This window comes from Stegodyphus dumicola, chromosome 5, assembly GCF_044657685.1.
Source record: "Stegodyphus dumicola isolate Sdum_Otavi_A_Nest chromosome 5, ASM4465768v1".
Taxonomy (NCBI): Eukaryota; Metazoa; Arthropoda; class Arachnida; order Araneae; family Eresidae; genus Stegodyphus; species Stegodyphus dumicola.
The window spans coordinates 201,068,908-201,090,221 of record NC_140772.1 but is presented as its reverse complement, the minus strand read 5'-3'; the positions used below and the strand labels follow the sequence as shown (position 1 = coordinate 201,090,221).

The following is a 21,314-nucleotide window of genomic DNA, read 5'->3' as shown; positions in this document are numbered from 1 at the left end:
TCTACCGAAAACTCAAATTCAACTTTAAAAGAGTCTTTTTGGTAGACCATTAAAATCTAAATCCTCTCAGACATTTTTCTTTCGCTATGAGTTTCTTTCTTAGAGTAGGTAAGAGCATTTGTATTGTAAAGTGTTAGTATATTAGGATTTTTTAAAACAGTCTTAATGTAATAGCATGTGTAAAAATGATATAGAAAAATAAAATTGGTGTACTAGGCAAAAGAAGTCTTTAAAGAAAGATTTATTATTTGATTGTTAGCCATTTACCATACATAAGTCATAACTGTAAAGCTTTCACACTTTAATATGCAGCAAAACTGAAGCAAAGAATGTCGAGTAAAAGGTTGCAGGGGAGATATTTAATCGCGTACTATAATTTTGTACAAAATTATTCCTAAATTGTTTTAATAATCCTTGAATTATTTCTACTGTTTTTGAAATATTAAATGAAATTTAAACTAATTTTGAAATTTCTTCTTTGTACAAGTTTTTTGCATTCTATTTTTGAATTTAATTCTTGTATTAATACAGAAAGCAAGTATCAATACGCTTGGAATTTGAGGCATATAACTGCAACAGTTTCGCTTTATATTCGGTGTTATGATAGTAGCTCATATGTGTACGTAAAACGTAATTGTTGAACATATATTAGCACTTGAATCAAATACTAGGAGCTACTGTTTATTCTCTTGTGCTGTAGGATCAGCAGCATCAGTATTTTCATTTCCTTCTTCCTCCGATAAATCGCTTGAATCAAACTCAAACGAATCGCTATCTGTGTAGTAGGAAAAATCTGTCCCTTCATTATTCTCAAGCGCATGCTCTGTTGAAATGTTATTCGTGGTCTCTATACTCTCTTGAAATGCGTTTAAATTTCTTCTAGAGGAATTAATTGAAATATCTAAGTTGCTGCTTGATAAAGTGTTCCTAATTTGTTGACGGTTTGCAACAACCGAATTGTTTTGGGGAGATGCAAAATCACCACAAGCAGATTTAAGACCAGGTTCGACATCAGTGGATTTTGGCGAAGTTTTCGAACTACTGACTGTTTGCTGTTTTTCAGAATCTTGAGATGATGCTCGATCACCTTCAGCTAAAACTCCTAAATTAAATTCATGACCATCAGACAGAGATTCATTACTGTCAGTATTTAAGGATTCCGGCTTAGATCTTGTTTCTTCATTGTTTGAAAATGTACAGAGATCAATAATATTTTCAGCAGTTTGAAGGCAATTTAATAACTCTGGAGTACTTGCGGAAGTCATATAACTTTCTTGGAGTAGTGGAACATAGGAGCTGGAAGTTGGTGTCATATTTTGCATGAAACTTTCATTCTGTTCTCTTCTTTCAGACATCGAAAGCTTCTCGTGAGAATTAATCTTTTTTAATGTGTCATATGAAACCTTGTTTTCCTGCACTGACGGTTGCTCATTTCCTTCTGGGATAAAATCTGTCTTAATTTGTTTATCATTTTGACTAACTTTTATCTGCAAGTGGTCTTCAGGAATCTTTCGGGAAAGTTGTTTTTCGTTGACAATAGATCCTTCTGGTATACTAAGCTTCCCATCATTACTTTCCGAGATATCTTCTAATTCGTTAGTGTGAAGATAGAGCTCATTTTCATCACATATTTCAGAAAACTTAATGTTTTCGAATTTACTTACAGCACAATCGGTTTCTTTTTCATGAGTTTGCTTTTCATTTTTATCTGAACTATTATAATTTGCTGGTTTTTCAGAGGTATCTTCTCTTTCTTTAAGAATGTTTTCGCAACGTCTGTTGGGACTCGGCAGATCATTTCGGTTTCTTGAAGGGGAAGTGGATTGAATTTGAGTCAACATTCTGTTAAACTGAGGAAGTTGAACCCTCTGACCATATCTAAGCAATCGCTGTCTCTGTGGATCCACATCACCCTTTTCTCTGATTACAGGTAAATTTCTACGACGTCTTTTGGACGAAGGAACTGGTAACTGAGGCTTACATGGGTGTAGTGATGGTCCAAGATTTTGAGACATTTTTGATAAATGATGATCCAGACGGGGGTGCGATGCATACCATTTTCTTTTCCAAGATTCATCAATTGAATCATCTTCATCATCAGTTCTGAATCCTATATTAGTAACTCCATGCTTATTCTTAGTATCATTCATCATGTTTAATCCCTTGTCTGTCTTATAAAATAAGGTTTCGTTTAAATCATAATTATTTTCTTTTTGAAGTCTATTGGTATCAGAAGCAACGAGCTCTCCAGTTTTTTTGTTCTCTTTGACTAGAACTGCAGCATCTTCTTCCTTTTTAATCAACTGCTTATGCTTGTCATGAACTTCGCTCAAAATTTCATCTTGCCTGCTTACTAGGCTGCACTTCTCCTTAGTTTTCGACAGCAGACACTTTTGACTATCTATTGAATAAGAACCTCCTAAAGCATTTCCCTGTCTTCCTGATGTTATATTAAACTGATCAACCATCTTCTCTTTTTCTTCTTCTGGAGAGTTATGACTTTCATAACAACTTTCACCATTCTTTTTGAAAGCAATCTGGCTCTCTAAAGTCTCATTCCTCTTCTCTTGTGATTTCTGAATATCGCTTATCTCTTTGGGTTTCGAAAATTCATCATCCAAGTTACTTTCAGTGATACTGAATTCTTTCTCCAATTCGCTGAACGAACTGCAAAAATTTTTCCCAATACTTTTAATTTCAGCGGACGTTTTCAGGTGCATTCCTGAGTTATCGTTCATAACCTCATTCATATCCTTTTCATTCCTTTCCTCGTCCACTATCTCACTGATGAAATATTTTACTCGGGAATTAAATCCAGAAGGTGAACTTGCAGAAATTCTTTTTCTGGATTGCAATTCGCTTTCTTCTCCCTCATCTATATGACACTGATAAAGAGAATCAATTAAATCATCGACTTTGTTATCTAATTCAGGAGACTCCGATTTAATGTGCAATGGTTCTTTATCCTTACTTTGCATGGACCAATATTTACAAGTACCTCTTGCCTGCTGCATACTTCCAAGGGACAAGACTGATGCAAAATATCCCTTTATTTCACGTTCACCATCATCAGACTCATACGGAGGAGCCGATGGCATGCATTCAGTACATTCTTTAAGGTCTGTATGTTGGACTGTCCAAAATTCTTCATTTACTCTTGACTCGAAAGAACTGTTGTACGAATATTCTTCTTTATTCTTGTCTTCGATTGGTCGTGCATCTCCTAATTTGCCAGTTTCCTCAGCATATTCTAGAAACATTAAAAAAGGGTATTTTTATTAGAAGAATTCATATTCACGCAAAATTAAAGAAGTAAAAATTTCAGTTTATTTAAGTGTTAACTTTCTTCCATCCATAGAAATATCTTTTATTCTTTCATACAACATTTTAAAAGACAAAGCTACTTCAGAAATCAAACAACAAAAATCAGCGTTATATTTACAAAGTTTTCACAGGACTAGTTTCGATGGTTTTACCGAACCACCATCTTCAGCTGCAAAACCGCAAATGAACAAGATAGGAAATAATGATTAGATAAGATAAGAAAGCCTGGACAAGAATAAGCAAGTGGCGCCATCTGTTGGTAAAACCAGAACTAAAACATAATTTCTTTAAAGGCCGAAGGCAAATTTGGATTGGAATTAGGATCGTTAACTAGAACAGAAAGATTTTTATGAATGTGAAATGCCTCTAGAAAATCCAGTTCTCCAATGGAAGATGTTTTTTGAATAATTTTGGCAGCAGAAAAACTGAAAGTGTGGTTTTCGGACCAGCAATGTTGAGCAACAGAAGACTTCTGTGTTTCCTTTTTTCTAACATATGCCTCATGTTCCTTGACGCGAAATTTTAAGGCTCTCTTAGTTTGGCCAATGTAAATTAAACCACACTGGCAAGGAATCCTATAAATACCCCAGGAATTCATATCCGGAATGGGGTCCTTGAGTATGGAACTCGGAATTTTATTGATGGGAGAATAAACAACCCGAAAGTTAAATTTCTGCAAAATATGTGCAACTTTGTAGCTAATTGATGGAGAGAAGGGAATGACAACAGAATTTTTATAATCTCCTAAAACAAGATTGTGCCTTTTAGTGTGTTGAGATGAGAATTTTTTAACTGCTTGATTAATAATGTTGGGTGGAAATCCCCTGTCAATAGCTATTGCTTTTAAATACTTTAGTTCTTCATCAAGGGCTAGTTTGGAGGAGCAAACTTGAAGAGCACGGAAAACATAGGAATAAAATGAAGCTAACTTTTGTTTAGTCGGATGACATGATTTAAAGTGTGGTGGAAGGCAAACCGATGAAGGTTTACGGTAAACCGTAGTACTGAAGTTGGATGTGTTACGTGTGACCAGAATGTCGAGAAACGGAAGAGAATTGCAAGCCTCAAGTTCAAAAGTGAACTGAATAGCAGGATCAATAGAATTCATTGTTGAAAGAACTTTATTTAAATCATCTTTATTACCTTCAAACAGAGTAAAAGTATCGTCTACGTAGCGGAACCATGCCGTGAAGTTTAAAGTTTCAAACAATTTTGATTCATAATAATGCATGTAGATATCAGCCAGGATGGGACTGAGGGGGCTTCCCATGGCTAATCCCTCAGTTTGCTTGTAATATTTATTTTGGAAAACAAAATGTGTTTGTTTCAAACAGAGTTGAGTGAGAGAAATTAGCTCATCAATTTCGATGCAAGAGAAATGAAATTCGCGAAGTCTGGTTTCTAGACATCTTAATGCACCCTCCACAGGGACATTGGTAAATAATGATTTTACATCAAAAGAAACCATGAGTAAATTACTAGGAGAAATGTTTTTAACATTTTTTACAAACTCTATTAAATTTTTTATGCTGTAAATGTTATTGTCTAATAGAGTTGAAAATCTAGAAACTAAATATTTAGCTAATGGATACGAGGCAGTACCTAAATTTGATACAATAGGGCGGAAAGGAATACCACTTTTATGAATTTTGGGAAGAGCATATAATCTGGCACAATTCGCAACAGATGGGATAAATGAATGTTTTAAGTTGGCTGAAATGATTTGCGAAGATTTGATCGCAGTTTTTATTTTTGACAAATCCGAAGGTGAAGAATCTTTAGGGATCGGATTATATGGTCCTTCGTTTAAGAGTTTAGTGACACCATCGATGTAAGTGTTCCTATCCATGACGACTATCTGGCCACCTTTGTCGGCCTTTGAAATAATAATATCCGGGTTAGAATGAATTTCACGCAATGTAGCTCTTTCTCTCGCTGTTAGATTTGGTTTCAAAGGTTTATTATTGAATTTCACATTATGAGCGATAAGATGCCTAATCATTTCTTTCTGTGCCTAATCATTTCCACCCAACATTATTAATCAAGCAGTTAAAAAATTCTCATCTCAACACACTAAAAGGCACAATCTTGTTTTAGGAGATTATAAAAATTCTGTTGTCATTCCCTTCTTTCCATCAATTAGCTATAAAGTTGCACATATTTTGCAGAAATTTAACTTTCGGGTTGTTTATTCTCCCATCAATAAAATTCCGAGTTCCATACTCAAGGACCCCATTCCGGATATGAATTCCTGGGGTATTTATAGGATTCCTTGCCAGTGTGGTTTAATTTACATTGGCCAAACTAAGAGAGCCTTAAAATTTCGCGTCAAGGAACATGAGGCATATGTTAGAAAAAAGGAAACACAGAAGTCTTCTGTTGCTCAACATTGCTGGTCCGAAAACCACACTTTCAGTTTTTCTGCTGCCAAAATTATTCAAAAAACATCTTCCATTGGAGAACTGGATTTTCTAGAGGCATTTCACATTCATAAAAATCTTTCTGTTCTAGTTAACGATCCTAATTCCAATCCAAATTTGCCTTCGGCCTTTAAAGAAATTATGTTTTAGTTCTGGTTTTACCAACAGATGGCGCCACTTGCTTATTCTTGTTCAGGCTTTCTTATCTTATCTAATCATTATTTCCTATCTTGTTCATTTGCGGTTTTGCAGCTGAAGATGGTGGTTCGGTAAAACCATCGAAACTAGTCCTGTGAAAACTTTGTAAATATAACGCTGATTTTTGTTGTTTGATTTCTGAATTAGTATTTATTCGGCGTGCTATTGTGTCTTAATTATAGAAGCCCCAAACAGGCTTACTTTTTGCTTTCTTTTTTGCACGTGGTGTGGCCGCACTTTTGTGATTGCATGAGTTTCTGTAAGTACTTTTTTGCAATTTTCAAGTTATGTTTATATTTTGTATATTTGGATATTGTGCTTTGCTTGTCTGATTTCATGCATTTTGCTTACAAACGTTTTGTTTTCTATTAATTTCAGTGAGGGATTTTTCTGCTGTTTTGTGTGTGCTTTATTATTTAGTTAATTTAGTTTGATTTTCTGAATTGTTTATCATGCCTTCATCCGTTAATCGTTTCACTAAATTACGCCTGAAACGGCAAAAATTCCTGAATCATCTTGACTTTTTACTTAAATGTAAATGTAGAAAATTGATCCCCAATTTTATTCAAATCAAATCTAATCAAAAACCTTCGAGTCGCGTTTCAAGAATTCTATTAAATTGCAAGCTTGCCTTACTTCGGTCCGTCATAAGGGATACACGTCAACAATTGTCCAAAATTGAACGTGAACTCTATAAGCTTCATCTGGAACTCGCTAAATCATATCCAAAATTCACTGCCCTTGAACAAAAGTCTTGGTCTAGAACGGAGAATGCAGTTAACCGTCATAAAAACACCCTTGCAGTTAAATTCGAAAAACTTCTTTTACAATCTTCCAGTTCAAGTAGTTAAAAAAATCTTCCCATTGTAAACATCAAGCCAATAGTTAATATTTCTAATGTTAGTCTTTCAGAAGAACAAGAGAGAATTCTAAAATATAATTTTAACTTCTCACAAACCTGTAAACCCTCGATTCCAAAGATTTTAGCTCCTATCGAAAAAGCTTTCAAGTTCAGTAAAGTTTCATATTCACAGAAAGAAATGATTAGGCATCTTATCGCTCATAATGTGAAATTCAATAATAAACCTTTGAAACCAAATCTAACAGCGAGAGAAAGAGCTACATTGCATGAAATTCATTCTAACCCGGATATTATTATTTCAAAGGCCGACAAAGGCGGCCAGATAGTCGTCATGGATAGGAACACTTACATCGATGGTGTCACTAAACTCTTAAACGAAGGACCATATAATCCGATCCCTAAAGATCCTTCACCTTCGGATTTGTCAAAAATAAAAACTGCGATCAAATCTTCGCAAATCATTTCAGCCAACTTAAAACATTCACTTATCCCATCTGTTGCGAATTGTGCCAGATTATATGCTCTTCCCAAAATTCATAAAAGTGGTATTCCTTTCCGCCCTATTGTATCAAATTTAGGTACTGCCTCGTATCCATTAGCTAAATATTTAGTTTCTAGATTTTCAACTCTATTAGACAATAACATTTACACCATAAAAAATTCAATAGAGTTTGTAAAAAAAGTTAAAAACATTTCTCCTAGTAATTTACTCATGGTTTCTTTTGATGTAAAATCATTATTCACCAATGTCCCTGTGGAGGGTGCATTAAGATGTCTAGAAACCAGACTTCGCGAATTTCATTTCTCTTGCATCGAAATTGATGAGCTAATTTCTCTCACTCAACTCTGTTTGAAACAAACACATTTTGTTTTCCAAAATAAATATTACAAGCAAACTGAGGGATTAGCCATGGGAAGCCCCCTCAGTCCCATCCTGGCTGATATCTACATGCATTATTATGAATCAAAATTGTTTGAAACTTTAAACTTCACGGCATGGTTCCGCTACGTAGACGATACTTTTACTCTGTTTGAAGGTAATAAAGATGATTTAAATAAAGTTCTTTCAACAATGAATTCTATTGATCCTGCTATTCAGTTCACTTTTGAACTTGAGACTTGCAATTCTCTTCCGTTTCTCGACATTCTGGTCACAGGTAACACATCCAACTTCAGTACTACGGTTTACCGTAAACCTTCATCGGTTTGCCTTCCACCACACTTTAAATCATGTCATCCGACTAAACAAAAGTTAGCTTCATTTTATTCCTATGTTTTCCGTGCTCTTCAAGTTTGCTCCTCCAAACTAGCCCTTGATGAAGAACTAAAGTATTTAAAAGCAATAGCTATTGACAGGGGATTTCCACCCAACATTATTAATCAAGCAGTTAAAAAATTCTCATCTCAACACACTAAAAGGCACAATCTTGTTTTAGGAGATTATAAAAATTCTGTTGTCATTCCCTTCTCTCCATCAATTAGCTACAAAGTTGCACATATTTTTCAGAAATTTAACTTTCGGGTTGTTTATTCTCCCATCAATAAAATTCCGAGTTCCATACTCAAGGACCCCATTCCGGATATGAATTCCTGGGGTATTTATAGGATTCCTTGCCAGTGTGGTTTAATTTACATTGGCCAAACTAAGAGAGCCTTAAAATTTCGCGTCAAGGAACATGAGGCATATGTTAGAAAAAAGGAAACACAGAAGTCTTCTGTTGCTCAACATTGCTGGTCCGAAAACCACACTTTCAGTTTTTCTGCTGCCAAAATTATTCAAAAACATCTTCCATTGGAGAACTGGATTTTCTAGAGGCATTTCACATTCATAAAAATCTTTCTGTTCTAGTTAACGATCCTAATTCCAATCCAAATTTGTCTTCGGCCTTTAAAGAAATTATGTTTTAGTTCTGGTTTTACCAACAGATGGCGCCACTTGCTTATTCTTGTCCAGGCTTTCTTATCTTATCTAATCATTATTTCCTATCTTGTTCATTTGCGGTTTTGCAGCTGAAGATGGTGGTTCGGTAAAACCATCGAAACTAGTCCTGTGAAAACTTTGTAAATATAACGCTGATTTTTGTTGTTTGATTTCTGAATTAGTATTTATTCGGCGTGCTATTGTGTCTTAACAAAGCTACTGTTTACAAACAATTTCATATTTCGCTACTTAAGCAAAAAATGTGTAAATAAGCTATATTTATGTTTCCGCATCTATTTGTTTAAATATATTTACGTTTTTAGATACTCATGGCTTTCCTTTGCGTTAACCAGGACAGGGGGTGATTTGAGTGTCCTTCACTCGACGCTTTGAGATTCTACGTTCTGTAGAGCTGTATTCTACGCTCCTAGAAATACCCTCAGTTTGTAGACTGCAGGATACCGTTACTAGTGAAAACCAACTTTATCCACCTTTGCATATTTTGCGAGTACACAAGCGATAAAAACGAGGGAAAAATAGTTACCGCGTCGTCAATTAAGTTTGTGCAATTGACGAACGGTCCAAGTTGATCACGGCAGTGTATGTGTTTTCCCCACTACACTTCATAAATGATATGTGGTGAGCTGAGAGAGTATTTGGAGTCCCATTCGAAAAATAGGAATGAAATTTCCACTGAAAGAAAGATAAGGTCTTTATACATATCCCAAAATTACTGTACATCATCTGCTATATATATGTATATGTGTATATATATATATATATATATAATGTTCCAGACATAGATGTAATGATATTGGAATGTCAATTGCGTGATATTGAGATACTGATCCGATATGAACAGCAAAGTTGGTGGCAGAGGCATATTAAATATTCATCTTTATTTCAACAAATATTTGCGGCCACAAATTTGGCACATTGATGGTACCTATTCCAGAACAGTTACATTTTTGATTTTTTTGCAACATGAAGAGAAGAACCTCTTAGCGAGAACAGAGTAAGGAACAAAGTGTCTTGTCTTCAGGATAGAAATTTAATTGAGAATAAGTCACTTTAGATTTCATTGCATTTTGATTGGATGATTAATAATGGAATAAAATCATTATTAACTGATTGAGTTCCATTTACCTTACCAGCTCTATAAGAGTCGTATGATATGGTCTTAAAATGAAGTAGTTCATAAAAAGATATTACTTTTTTAGAATACAGAGGGGAAATAATCAAATTAAAAATGAGTATAAGGGTTTGCTAATTTAAATTTTAACTTATATTTATGTATTTTTTTATCTTACATATATATTTCCTTTAACAATATAAGAGATTATTGCTTCCAGTTTTCCATAAAATATTTCTCTACCACATATTTTTTTCATTAGTTAATAATATGTAGACATTCTAAAGGATTTAATGGATTTATGTATAACAAGGGTTAAGTTAATTTTAAAGTATAACAGGAGAATATCTTACGAACAATATTGCGAACACAGTAAGGAATATTTTTCATTTTTGAGTGAAATTCACTCTACTGTAAAATATTAAAAGAAAAGATTATAAAGCTCTAAAATATTACATTTTTGTAACTACTATGACACTTTTATAAATTATTGTTATTTGTGTATTTTATTACGAAAAATATTCACATTATAAGTTCCAATTAAACCCTTTAATAATTTTTGCAGAGTTATTATATTTCAATGAAAATAAACTGTTACTGTGTGTTTGAACATGATATTATTTTTACAATAAAAAGTTAATGTATTGGTAAATTATTAAATGATTAAAATTTTTAACAGTGAGAGAGGCGTTAGTTTTAAAAAATATATTGTTATAATCTGATATATAAGAAACTATATTTATTAATACAACAAATTATAGAAATATCGGTAAATTTGAAACTTAGAGTCATTGGATCTAAATCATATTTATCGATGAAATATTTCACGCATAATTTATAATTGCTTAACTTATTGTTACGTACTAAAATGTTTTAGCAAGATGATAATATATAACTAATAGGATAGCAACATTATAAGACAAAGGATGTTTTCATAAAATAGTAATTTATAATCTATTAATATTAAAAATAATAATTGTTTACACGCAAACTTAATAAAAAAATGAGAATGAGCTGTTGAGAACACATTTACAAATTTTATACTGTAAAAGAGACGCTGTTTGTTATTATAGTTTTCTATTATATTGTTAGATGAATACATACTCACTTGCACGTATATGACATTGCAATACGTCAAAAGGATAAAACGCTGGTTGCTCATTTATTCTGTTTTACAAAAGTGCTGATTATCCCACGCTATTTTATGTGATTTGACAGTCACATGCGGAAAATGATATATTAGTTAATATGTAGTGTCTTTATATTCATTTGGGCAGATATTGAAAAATTTAGTAGATTTTTGGAATTTTGTTTGTCTTGGAAATAATGTGGCCTAATTTTCTGCTCTTGTTAATTTTATAAAGATTATTAAAAACCATAACTGGCCACGTCCATGAAAAACCATAAAAATTAAATTTTAAATAATTACATTTATCTGATTGTAAGGTATTTTCTCTTTCCTATCCGCATGTCTTCGTGATGTAATCAGCAGCACGCTCGACGCGTATTCCGGGTATTTTTTTTTTTGAATTTCTTGTGATGTTGGACAACACAGGATTAAAATGATAGGTTTCCAAAGCCCATTTATAAAATTTTACAGCTTAATTTTATCATTAAAAATGAAAAAAATTATTTTATTTAAAATCTGTATGAAAAAGGCAACCGACTGAAATTAAAATGGAATGTTTTACTATCATTTTGTGCAAAAATGCTGGTGGATATTTCTATTGATTCAGCTCAAATGTGCTCGTATTTCAAAATAGCATAATCAATGAGTAAAATAAAAAATTATTTCATTATTTTACATTTATAAACATTTCTATATTAAATTAAAGATAACATCTTCAAAGTAATTAGAATTATTTACCTTCATCTTTCCCTGCAATGTTGACTTGGTCACCAATTGGCATCGCGGCTTCTGCAGGATCGAAAATGACTGTTCGTTTCCCAGATGCAGGTCGTGCATTTGGAGAACCACTCCAAGAACTTGTTTCTCGTAGCTGTAGCTTTTCTGAGGTTTCGGTCAAAACGGGTAAACTTGTTGATCCTTGTACGTGAGGAAGCGTGGTAGCTTGACTTTCCATATAATTTGTTTGAGAAGAAAGGTTACTACTTTGCAAACAATCAGGTTCTACGTCGAAGAAATTAGTATCAATAACTAAAAAGTAAATAAATAATGAATTCATTTTTCAAATACTCACATGCAAATATTCTCAAAACTCACGTATAAAGGAGATACAGAACATCCACGCGTAATATATTTACATAGGAACGCATGACCGTCAGAGATAGAAGAGACAAAAAGCACAGCAAAAACATAATAGAAAAAACAGTATAGAACGCTTTATTAAGCAAAACTTAGCAGTGCAACAGTTGATATATACGAAATACGGTTACACAAGATGTATCGATAATTCACAGTGATGTATGCCTGTCACCGATGCCCCAGAGTTGCCAAACATTTTCAAAAATACTTTCAATTTCGCGGATATTAGCAGACGCTCATCCATAAGGTCAGCTTAAAGTGCATGTTCACCAACTCAAAGTTCATAAAATGGGGTATGTTTTAAGCGTTAATAAAGAATTTCCAGGTACCAATCTTAAGAACTGGCGTACAACGCCATCTATGCGTTTCCGTTCAGGCAGTGAATGTAGATCTTATCGATAATCTCAACTTCCCTTAAAAGTCTAAGCTGTATTCATTCTGTAAAGTGGCAAGTTTTGATGGACTTATGATTAGCGCAATTTAAGAATTCCATTTAGAAAATCTAGAAAGAAGTTTGTGCTATTGTTTACAGACTGAATATTTCCCAGTAGTATTGGCAATCTCTCTAACTAGTTATACAATCACATTTTATTTAGAAGAATTATTTCAATAAACGAGCAAAACAACATATTATTGTGAAATGAGAATGATTGCCCAAGATGTCTTAACTCTGAGAATCCATCTTGCATTCATTTCTCGGAAACTGAGTGGAATTCTGCATGGGGTAATTCGACATTTTATGTCGACAGAAGTTATGTAGAAATCATCCACTGCTATTCTGGGTTTTATATCCAATGAGGACACGATATTTATTAAATAAATCTAAGAATGTAAATTTTAAAATAAAAATTAAATTCATTTTTTATCCTAAAATGCATTTGCCTGCGTAGTGTATTTTCATTGTGTGCTTATAATTATAATTTAGAATGGGCTCGTGATTTCTTATCATTAGCAATATTATAAATGATTATTACTATTACATTTATTTTCCCATTATAATTATTTCTGTTACATTTACTATTATATTAGAATTTATAAAAATTCTTGTAAAATAATTTTAAAAATTTTAGAAGTTTCCCTTTTCTGTGCACATATTACTAATTTGATATCAGTCACTATTATTTCCTTCAGCTCTACGTAAAAGTACAGAGTAAACGAGTTTAACTAACGAATTACCATCTTAGCTTAGAAAGCGAATATTGGTAATTAAGCCGTTGGCGTTGTATCTCTCATAAACCTCTTGATTGAATAACTACACTAGCTTTTGGTGAATTTCTGGTTTTGCTAGTTTAGAAATTGTACATAAATTAGGTTAATTGGTTATTTAAACATGAGAAACCATAAAAGAGACTCTCTTTCTAAAGTAGGAGTGCCTTCATGGAGAACTTTTCTAAGGAAAAGTGGCTCTTATTAAAGTTGCACAAATAAAAGAGAAATCACTAAACCAGCCGTACATTCAACCCTTTCGCCTGTGTTTGACACCGCGACAAATTATTAACATTCAGCAGCCTATTAGGAGCCAAGTTATTAGACTCTAATTTAGTATTTGGTTTGAGGATATTTAAATATTGTTATATTCTCAGGCACAAAATACCCTTGAAGCTCAAGCAATCATTCTTCCAAGAAATACATGGACAAAACAGCAATAATAGAAAGCGAAGTTTCGTTAACGCGTTAGTTTTAAAACTACAAAGTCGTAGTGCAAATGAAAGTTTAGCTACATTTGCTATTACTGTACTCATTCAGTGTTCCTGGAATCTGAGCTAAAGAAAAGACGATTATCCCCCTGCATTATTCACCCAAGGAAAATTAAACAGGTATTTAGATAAAGTGGCATTATGTCATTATGTTTGTCTTTGGAGCTGAAGTGTCAAAACATTGTCGCAATTTTAAAATAGTTGACTAAGTAACTGTCTGAAATAGCTGAGAATTAAGCAGATAACTTTTTTTATGTTATTCAGTTAGAAACTGTTCTAATGCACTATAACGCACCTTCCCACTGGTCAATAACCACTCGGCAAAGCCTCTGTCTGAAAATTAGTACTTGTACTCAGTCACCCTGCGCGTTCCTCAGATTTGTCTCCTTGCGGTTATTTTTGCTTCCCAAAAAAAAAAAAAAAAGTCTCCTTTCAAATGACAGTTTTCTTCTGACATGGAAGAGGTAAAAGAAATGCGACATTCTACTATTGGAGTCAAAAATACATTGTCTACTATTAAAGATAAAAACAAAACTCTATACTCTTCTTTTTAATTACTTATCGTATTTGTATTAAAGCAGGAAGACCTCCAACTTTTCTATTTTTTATTACACTTTGATTACTTTATTTGCCATATTGTGAATATACACTATAACTTCGATTACTTGGATTTCAGTTACTCGAAATTTTTGATAGAATCATTTGTGGAACTAGAAATTCAAAAGTAAGTCAAAGTGAATATCAAAACACACTATTCGGAACTGATACTTATGCAAAGTTTTTAATAGTTCTTTTTGGAGGGATGTGTTCCTTCAATTTTGGCTTATTGAAGCTTGACTACATTTGGATTAATTCTTCGTTTTTTTCCATGAGAGCGATGTCATAATGCGTAGTTTCAAATTAAGTTTTTAATAATATAAATTGAGTTTAAGAATTTGACGGTTTTGATTATATTTCATCGTTTAGTAAAAATGTATGAAATCTAAATTTTATATGAATGCTCTTACAAAAAAAATGGGTAAGTTTCCGTTTTGCCGGGGCAGGCGATAAAGTCGCCAATAGTGGTACAACCGATATATCCTCCCCATGGAGGTAGGAAAGGGAGGAGGAGCCATTCCGCGCTAGAAGTGAAGCACTGCTTTGAAGCTTGGGTCACCAGACGGGGTGTTCTTTGTTTACATTCAGAAGCTCGCTTGACAAGATTCTGATAGTATTTCGACACACGACAGTTCCATAGAAATCGAAAAAGGGACGCTCTCGCATGAAAGAAACATTCATAGTGTGATGGATAATAGCAATTTGTATAGTTTACTGACATTTACGCAAAAATCACATCTTGGTTATTTTTCGATAACTAACAACAGCGATTTTGATTATGAATTTGTTTTATAAAATTCTAAGCTGTTGCACTACAAAAATATAGATTTTAAGAAAATTGCTAAAAGAGATCTGCCAAAATTTATTTTCTAGAAGATTTGAAAAGTTTGAAACTTGATGGCTAAATGTAAATATAAAATTATGTATGTTAAAATATTTGTAATTAGGCACATAGGTCAGATTAAGTTTTTATTAAATAGAGTAACGCATGCAAGGGCTATCTGCCTAAAGAGAGAGATGCCATTGTGGAGGAATTTTGAAGAAAAACTGACCTTTGAGTGGGTATTAAAAATAATACTTATAATTTTCATTCAAATTATATTCATATATATTTTTTATGTAAAACTTTCGGGTGTATGCTAAATTAGTGTAAATTACTTTACACGAAAAATATAGTGAATGCACAGAAATTAAAGATTTGCACATGCCGGAAATGATAAATAGGAAATATGTATGGGTATTTATGCATGTGCTTGCAAAACGCATGTATCTGCCTTTGACAAAATACTTAAATATTCATTAAATTATTTATAAATGTATTTGAAATGAAGAATTTATTCACTTATAAAGAACTGTGAAAGTACTGTGAAGAAATCTAATGATTAAATGTATCTAATTTATAATGATTATAAATATTATCTAAATATATAATAACCTTAATATTGAATTGTAAACATAAATTGAAATCCTGTTGACAAATACGTTATAAAACTATTTAAGCAAGAATTGTTCGCATTGGAAAGCAATCTGTTAAAAGGTATTGTAAAGCAAATGCTATGAGATGCGCACTTAAGAACGTAATAAAGAGTTTTGGAATATGTATTGTTGAAATGAAGGGTAAAAAAAAAAATCTGATAATTAAAAGAATTATTCCCTTTACATTTTATAATAACTCAGTTACAAGTTTTAAATAATACTTAAAAAAAAAAAAAAAAAAAAAAAAAAACTTATTTTATTCCCTTTCAGAAATGTTCAGAGAAAGTCAAATACTATTTAATACATATTTAATTATTAGGAATTAGCGAAATACTTATTTAAAGTATTTCGCTAATTCCTAATAATTCTCTAATTTAAAATGAACCGAATAGAGCATTAATTATAAATTGACTTACATTTTTCGATTTAAAAGAAGCCAAAAAATCATGTCATATTTAAGAAAGTATTTTAGGAAGAAGCTCTATAAATAGAAAAGAAATAATGCATAATTTTAATATTAATAATACAATAAACTTTGATCTTAATTTTTGTACCTTAACCGAATAATATCGAATTACCTTAATTTTTTTTCTAGTGTAATTAACGAAAACTTGTGAAAATATTTCATTCAAATTAAACCATTCTGAGAAAACTGTCCTGTGAAAAGTATAGCATTTAATTCCGTTCAGAATGAAATGTTGTTTAAAAATATGTTGTTTTCACATCCTCCCTGGTAACCTTTTACTCCTCGTTTTCAAAAGAAGTTGCAGCCATTTCTTATCAGATTGATTGTTTCTTTCAATACTGGCATACAATTATGTATAAATTTTACCAGATAGTTTATTTTATACCCTAAGGCCATTCGCGGTAATTAAGTCAATTAGGATGCAATCACACCGCTCACTCGAAGACGAAAATATAGAAAAGGCAAAGTCAAGGTTTAAATTATTAAATTCTAATGAGAATGCCCTTGCGAAGTAAAGCACTGCGGTTTTACATAACTTCTGAGTAAGCTATTCGTACGAATTGAAATAATTCTTGCATTTAAACTTGTATTCCAAATTAAGATTTAACTTGAAATTAATGTAGATAAATACTGAGGGAATTAGATTTTTGTAGAGTAGTTTACGTGAGATGAGATAACTTGGGATCACGTAATATGAAGCGGCGAATCAGGATGTTGAATCATGAAAGCATAATAAATTCTTGAATTAATGTCTTTTTACAAATTTATTGTCTTTATTTATTGGTTTTTTACGAAATTTTAAACGATGTTAAAAGGTTTATGCCTTGAAAATAAAAAATTCTTAGAGCTAACATTTGTTAACATTTTTTATGTGTATACTGTATGTTGTCGCCAATACAGTCTGCTTGGCGAGATTTGCGCCGACGAAAGGGAAAAGTACCAAAAAATGTTCCAAATATCTAGTTTTTCCTCATATTATGACCAATCATTTTAAAAAATACGCTTTTTACTATGTCATTTATTGGTCTTAAAAGCTGTCAAAACTATATGATGTAAAATACTTGCATTCGATGTTAACATCGGATCACTAGGTGAGGCAGAATAAACGCTGAATTCTGTTGACCCCCCGCCCCCAAGAAAAAAGAGAAAAAGCTGCAAGTCATTTCAGTAAAAGTCCGATTTTATATCAAAATTCGTATGTTAAAATAAAGCTGTATATAAATCTAATATATATACTAAGCAGTGCTTTCAAGAAATGAAAAACGAAAGTTGAATTTCGTCAGTCAGCCAAGTAGAACGAGAAATATATTAAAACGGACCCTTTCCTCCCTCTCCCGATTCGCTATACATGACTTATACGTTCGCAGCTGTGGACATTGATTATAAATCAAAAATATAAGAAATAAGAATATACATATATATTTGAATAATAAATATATATGTATATGTATATTCATATATATTTTATATTATATAGAATATACATATATATTTTATATTATATATAATATATATATATAATATAAAATATATATGTATATTCTTATAAGAAATAAGAATATACATATATATTTGGGAGAGGGAATATTATAAATTGAAAAATGCATTATTGTGTAAAACTTTCGCTAATTTGAGTTTTCAGGAATGCAGATTTCGAACTTTACTTTCAACAAAGTAAAAAACGCTTTTTAAAAATATTTGGAAAAACCTCTCAGAATAGCGAACTCCTAACTATAAATAATTATGAAATATGAGTAAAATTCAGAAATTATCTTTCATGGATTAAACCAAATGGCGATTTATTATTTCTTATTCCTAAGCATCACAAAATCATTTTGCGCCTGGTCAGCACATAAGTATTAAATTATGATCTGAAAATAAGACTGGTATATCTTCCGCATAGACAAAATTTTAGCATTTTTCTAAGATAAATTGAATATTGGCATTTCTTGAGTAGTACCATGGAACAAAAAAAAAAAAAAAAATTGGGTACTCTTCTGTTATCAGGACCGGATTCATAAATGTATGTATGTATGCATTTGTGTATGGATGTGTTCATTTATGCATATATATAAATACGCACATATATTCGAACATGCATTCTGAATCCGATCTCGATAACAGATGAATACCAGAATTTGTAATATGCAGTTTTGGGTACTTACGCATTATTTCAACCACCATAATAAAAATTAGCAAATTTTCAGACTACGTCAAACTGACAATCATTCATATATAATTCAGTTTTAATGAGCAACGGTGCCATTGTTCTTTTTGTTGTATTCCATACTCCAACAGTTTTTAAGAACAAATCGTGATATTTTTTATTTTAAAATCAGCTTTAAAATACACAGTTGTGAGATTTGCCTATAATGGAAAAAAGTGGACTTGAGTAATTTGCCGCGAAATTGCTAAGAGAAACAATTCATTTGAGCCTATGGCACAATGTCTCGATATTTCCACCAGAACGAAAGAAGTAAAAGCTCTGTAGTAAATAGTTTTATACTCTTTTTTTTTTTTTTTTTTTTTTTTTTTTTTTTTTTTGTTAAATCCCTATTTAAAGCGTAAAAATATATGCAATAACATTTGTAGCCGTGATAAATAATTTTTTGGAATTTTCATTGTTTTTTCCCCCTGTAAAAGTTCGCCAACCTGCGCCAGTGTGGTTACACTAATATGTAAGGGTTACAGCCGAAAACATCGCGCCAAAAACATCGCAGACGAAAAGGTTGCGGAGAAAACAACGCAAGGAGAAAACGTCGTGCTACAAAACATCGTGGGAGAAAACATCGCAAAGAGAAAACATCGCAGTTCTAAAATATCGTGGCACAAAACATCGTCGTGGAAAATAAAGCGGCGGTTCAAAAACTTCGCAGGTTAAAAACATCCTCGTCGAAAATATCGTGGTAAAAAATAAAGTATCTACAAATCATCGCATGACGATAACATCGCAGACATGCTTTTTTCAGGCTTTAATAACTATAAATGCATATTCCCGTAATGATTTGTGAGCGCGAGATGGAAAGAAGGATAATTTTTACTTTCATATTTTTTATTAATCAATAAATTTTTGCTGAGAAAATATAAAGGAAACTTAAGCATAGAAAATTAATGCAACTTATAGCACTTAATAGAATTTTAAACCGACACTAGTTAACTAACAGAGGTCATTAATAAATCATTTTTTATAAAGTTTTTACTGGTAATTTTTCATGAAAAGTATAATCTATAAGTTGCATTTAATTTTCTATGCTTAAGTTTCCTTCTTACTTTTTCAGCAAAAATTTATTAGTTAATAAAAAAATGTGTAAGTAAAAATTATCCTTCTTTCCATCTTGCGCTCACAAATCATTATGGGAATATCCATTTACAATTATTAAAACCTGAAAAAAGCATGTCTGCGATGTTATCGTCATGCGATGATTTGTAGATACTTTATTTTTTACCACGATATTTTCGACGACGATGTTTTTAAACTGCGAAGTTTTTGAACCGCTTTATTTTCGACGACGATATTTTGTACCGCGATGTTTTAGAACTGCGATGTTTTCTCTTTGCGATGTTTTCTCCCATGATGTTTTGTAGCACGACGTTTTCGCCTTACGTAGTTTTCTCCGCGACGTTTTCGTCCGCGATGTTATCGGCGGACACCATATGTAAGTACTTAGGTTTTCTTATATTTGGAGCAGTTTACTCTTGAGATAATATTATAAGTTTCTTGTGAATAAAATATTGCTCAAAATTCTTAGTAACTGAAGTTTTGTTTATTTTAAATATTTAATATATTCCTCGAATTTTTCTTCAAAATCTACTTTTTTGCGTTGAGTTTTTGATAACTATTTAATAACAAATGAAAAAGTGTCGGTTTAATTCTAGTACACGGTACACAGGGGATTTGGCGACTTTTGGCGACATTATGATGAGCGGTAAATGCAGCATTTATGATGAGCAGTAAACGAGTCATTTTGGTGTTGGTGAGAATTTACAAAATTGCTCCATATACCAGGATTTCACTAAAGTACTGAAGTCTTACTGAATACTAATCAAAAATTGTATTTCATCTTTTATGTACGAAATCCGAGCAATTGATTGGTGAATATTTGACTTACAAGAATACTGTTAAAAGACGCTGCTTTTAAATTAAAAACTTTCTTTTCATACAAATAATCTCAAACAAAGCCCAAGACATTCAAAGCGTTTTTAAGTCTAAAGCTTTCAAAGCAAGTTTTCTAATTCAAAATAAAATTAATAACTTTAAATTTCTTACCTCCTTCTACAGCTTTCTGTCTATTTGCTAGTAATCTTTGAAAATACTGAGCACAATAAGATGTTATGTCGTTCGGTTCTTCTGCTAAAATTCCCCTTATTAATGGAACGATTTGACTTTTGAATTCCTCGCGTATGCGGGTAATTTTCTGTTGGGCAGTTTGGTAATTAGCCTAAATAAAATTTCACATTTTATTAATTATCAGTAATATAATACGTATTGCAAAATAAAAGGTAAATCTCATTACCATTTAGAGGTTAAGTTAATATTTCCCAGTAACTACTTCAATTATATTACAATCCACTTTTTCCATAAACTGTTTGTTTAGAAAACTGAAAAAAGGAAAAGTTGAAGTAACAGAGTACTTACTTTCATTTCTCTCGTGAATGGGAGGCAACATATTAACAAAATAAAAGTAATTAAAAAGTGAAATTTACTTTATTTTTCCTGCATTTCGAATGGCAACAGTCGGAAAAGAAACTACATGAGAAGTATTGAAATAACAGGAAGACATACAGAGAGTCATTTTTGTTGCCATTTATGAAAATGAGCCGCATTTCACTGTTTATTGTATTTAACTATTTATATAACAAAAGGATTTTTTTATATAACAATTTATATAACAAAAGGATGTTTAGGGTTTTAAATGTCTTTGTGGAGACTTGCCTCCTACAACTCAACGCTGCCA

General features: G+C 32.0%; 1 protein-coding gene across 2 annotated transcripts; it reads right to left on the bottom strand.

Moving 5' to 3' along the window:
• Window positions 1-223: 223 nt before the first annotated feature.
• Window positions 224-20,996, bottom strand: LOC118202490 (uncharacterized). 2 transcript variants are annotated; one of them, XM_035374677.2, is made up of 4 exons: window positions 20,874-20,996; window positions 20,627-20,798; window positions 11,725-12,015; window positions 224-3,250 (listed from the first exon to the last, which is right to left on the bottom strand). In XM_035374677.2, exons 1-4 carry the CDS (start codon window positions 20,874-20,876, stop codon window positions 675-677), a joined length of 3,042 nt encoding a protein of 1,013 aa, XP_035230568.1. In that variant the 5' UTR covers window positions 20,877-20,996; the 3' UTR covers window positions 224-674. The 2 variants fall into 2 exon arrangements, with proteins under 2 accessions (XP_035230568.1, XP_035230575.1); XM_035374684.2 differs by having other exon boundaries at window positions 11,725-11,988.
• Window positions 20,997-21,314: the final 318 nt, after the last annotated feature.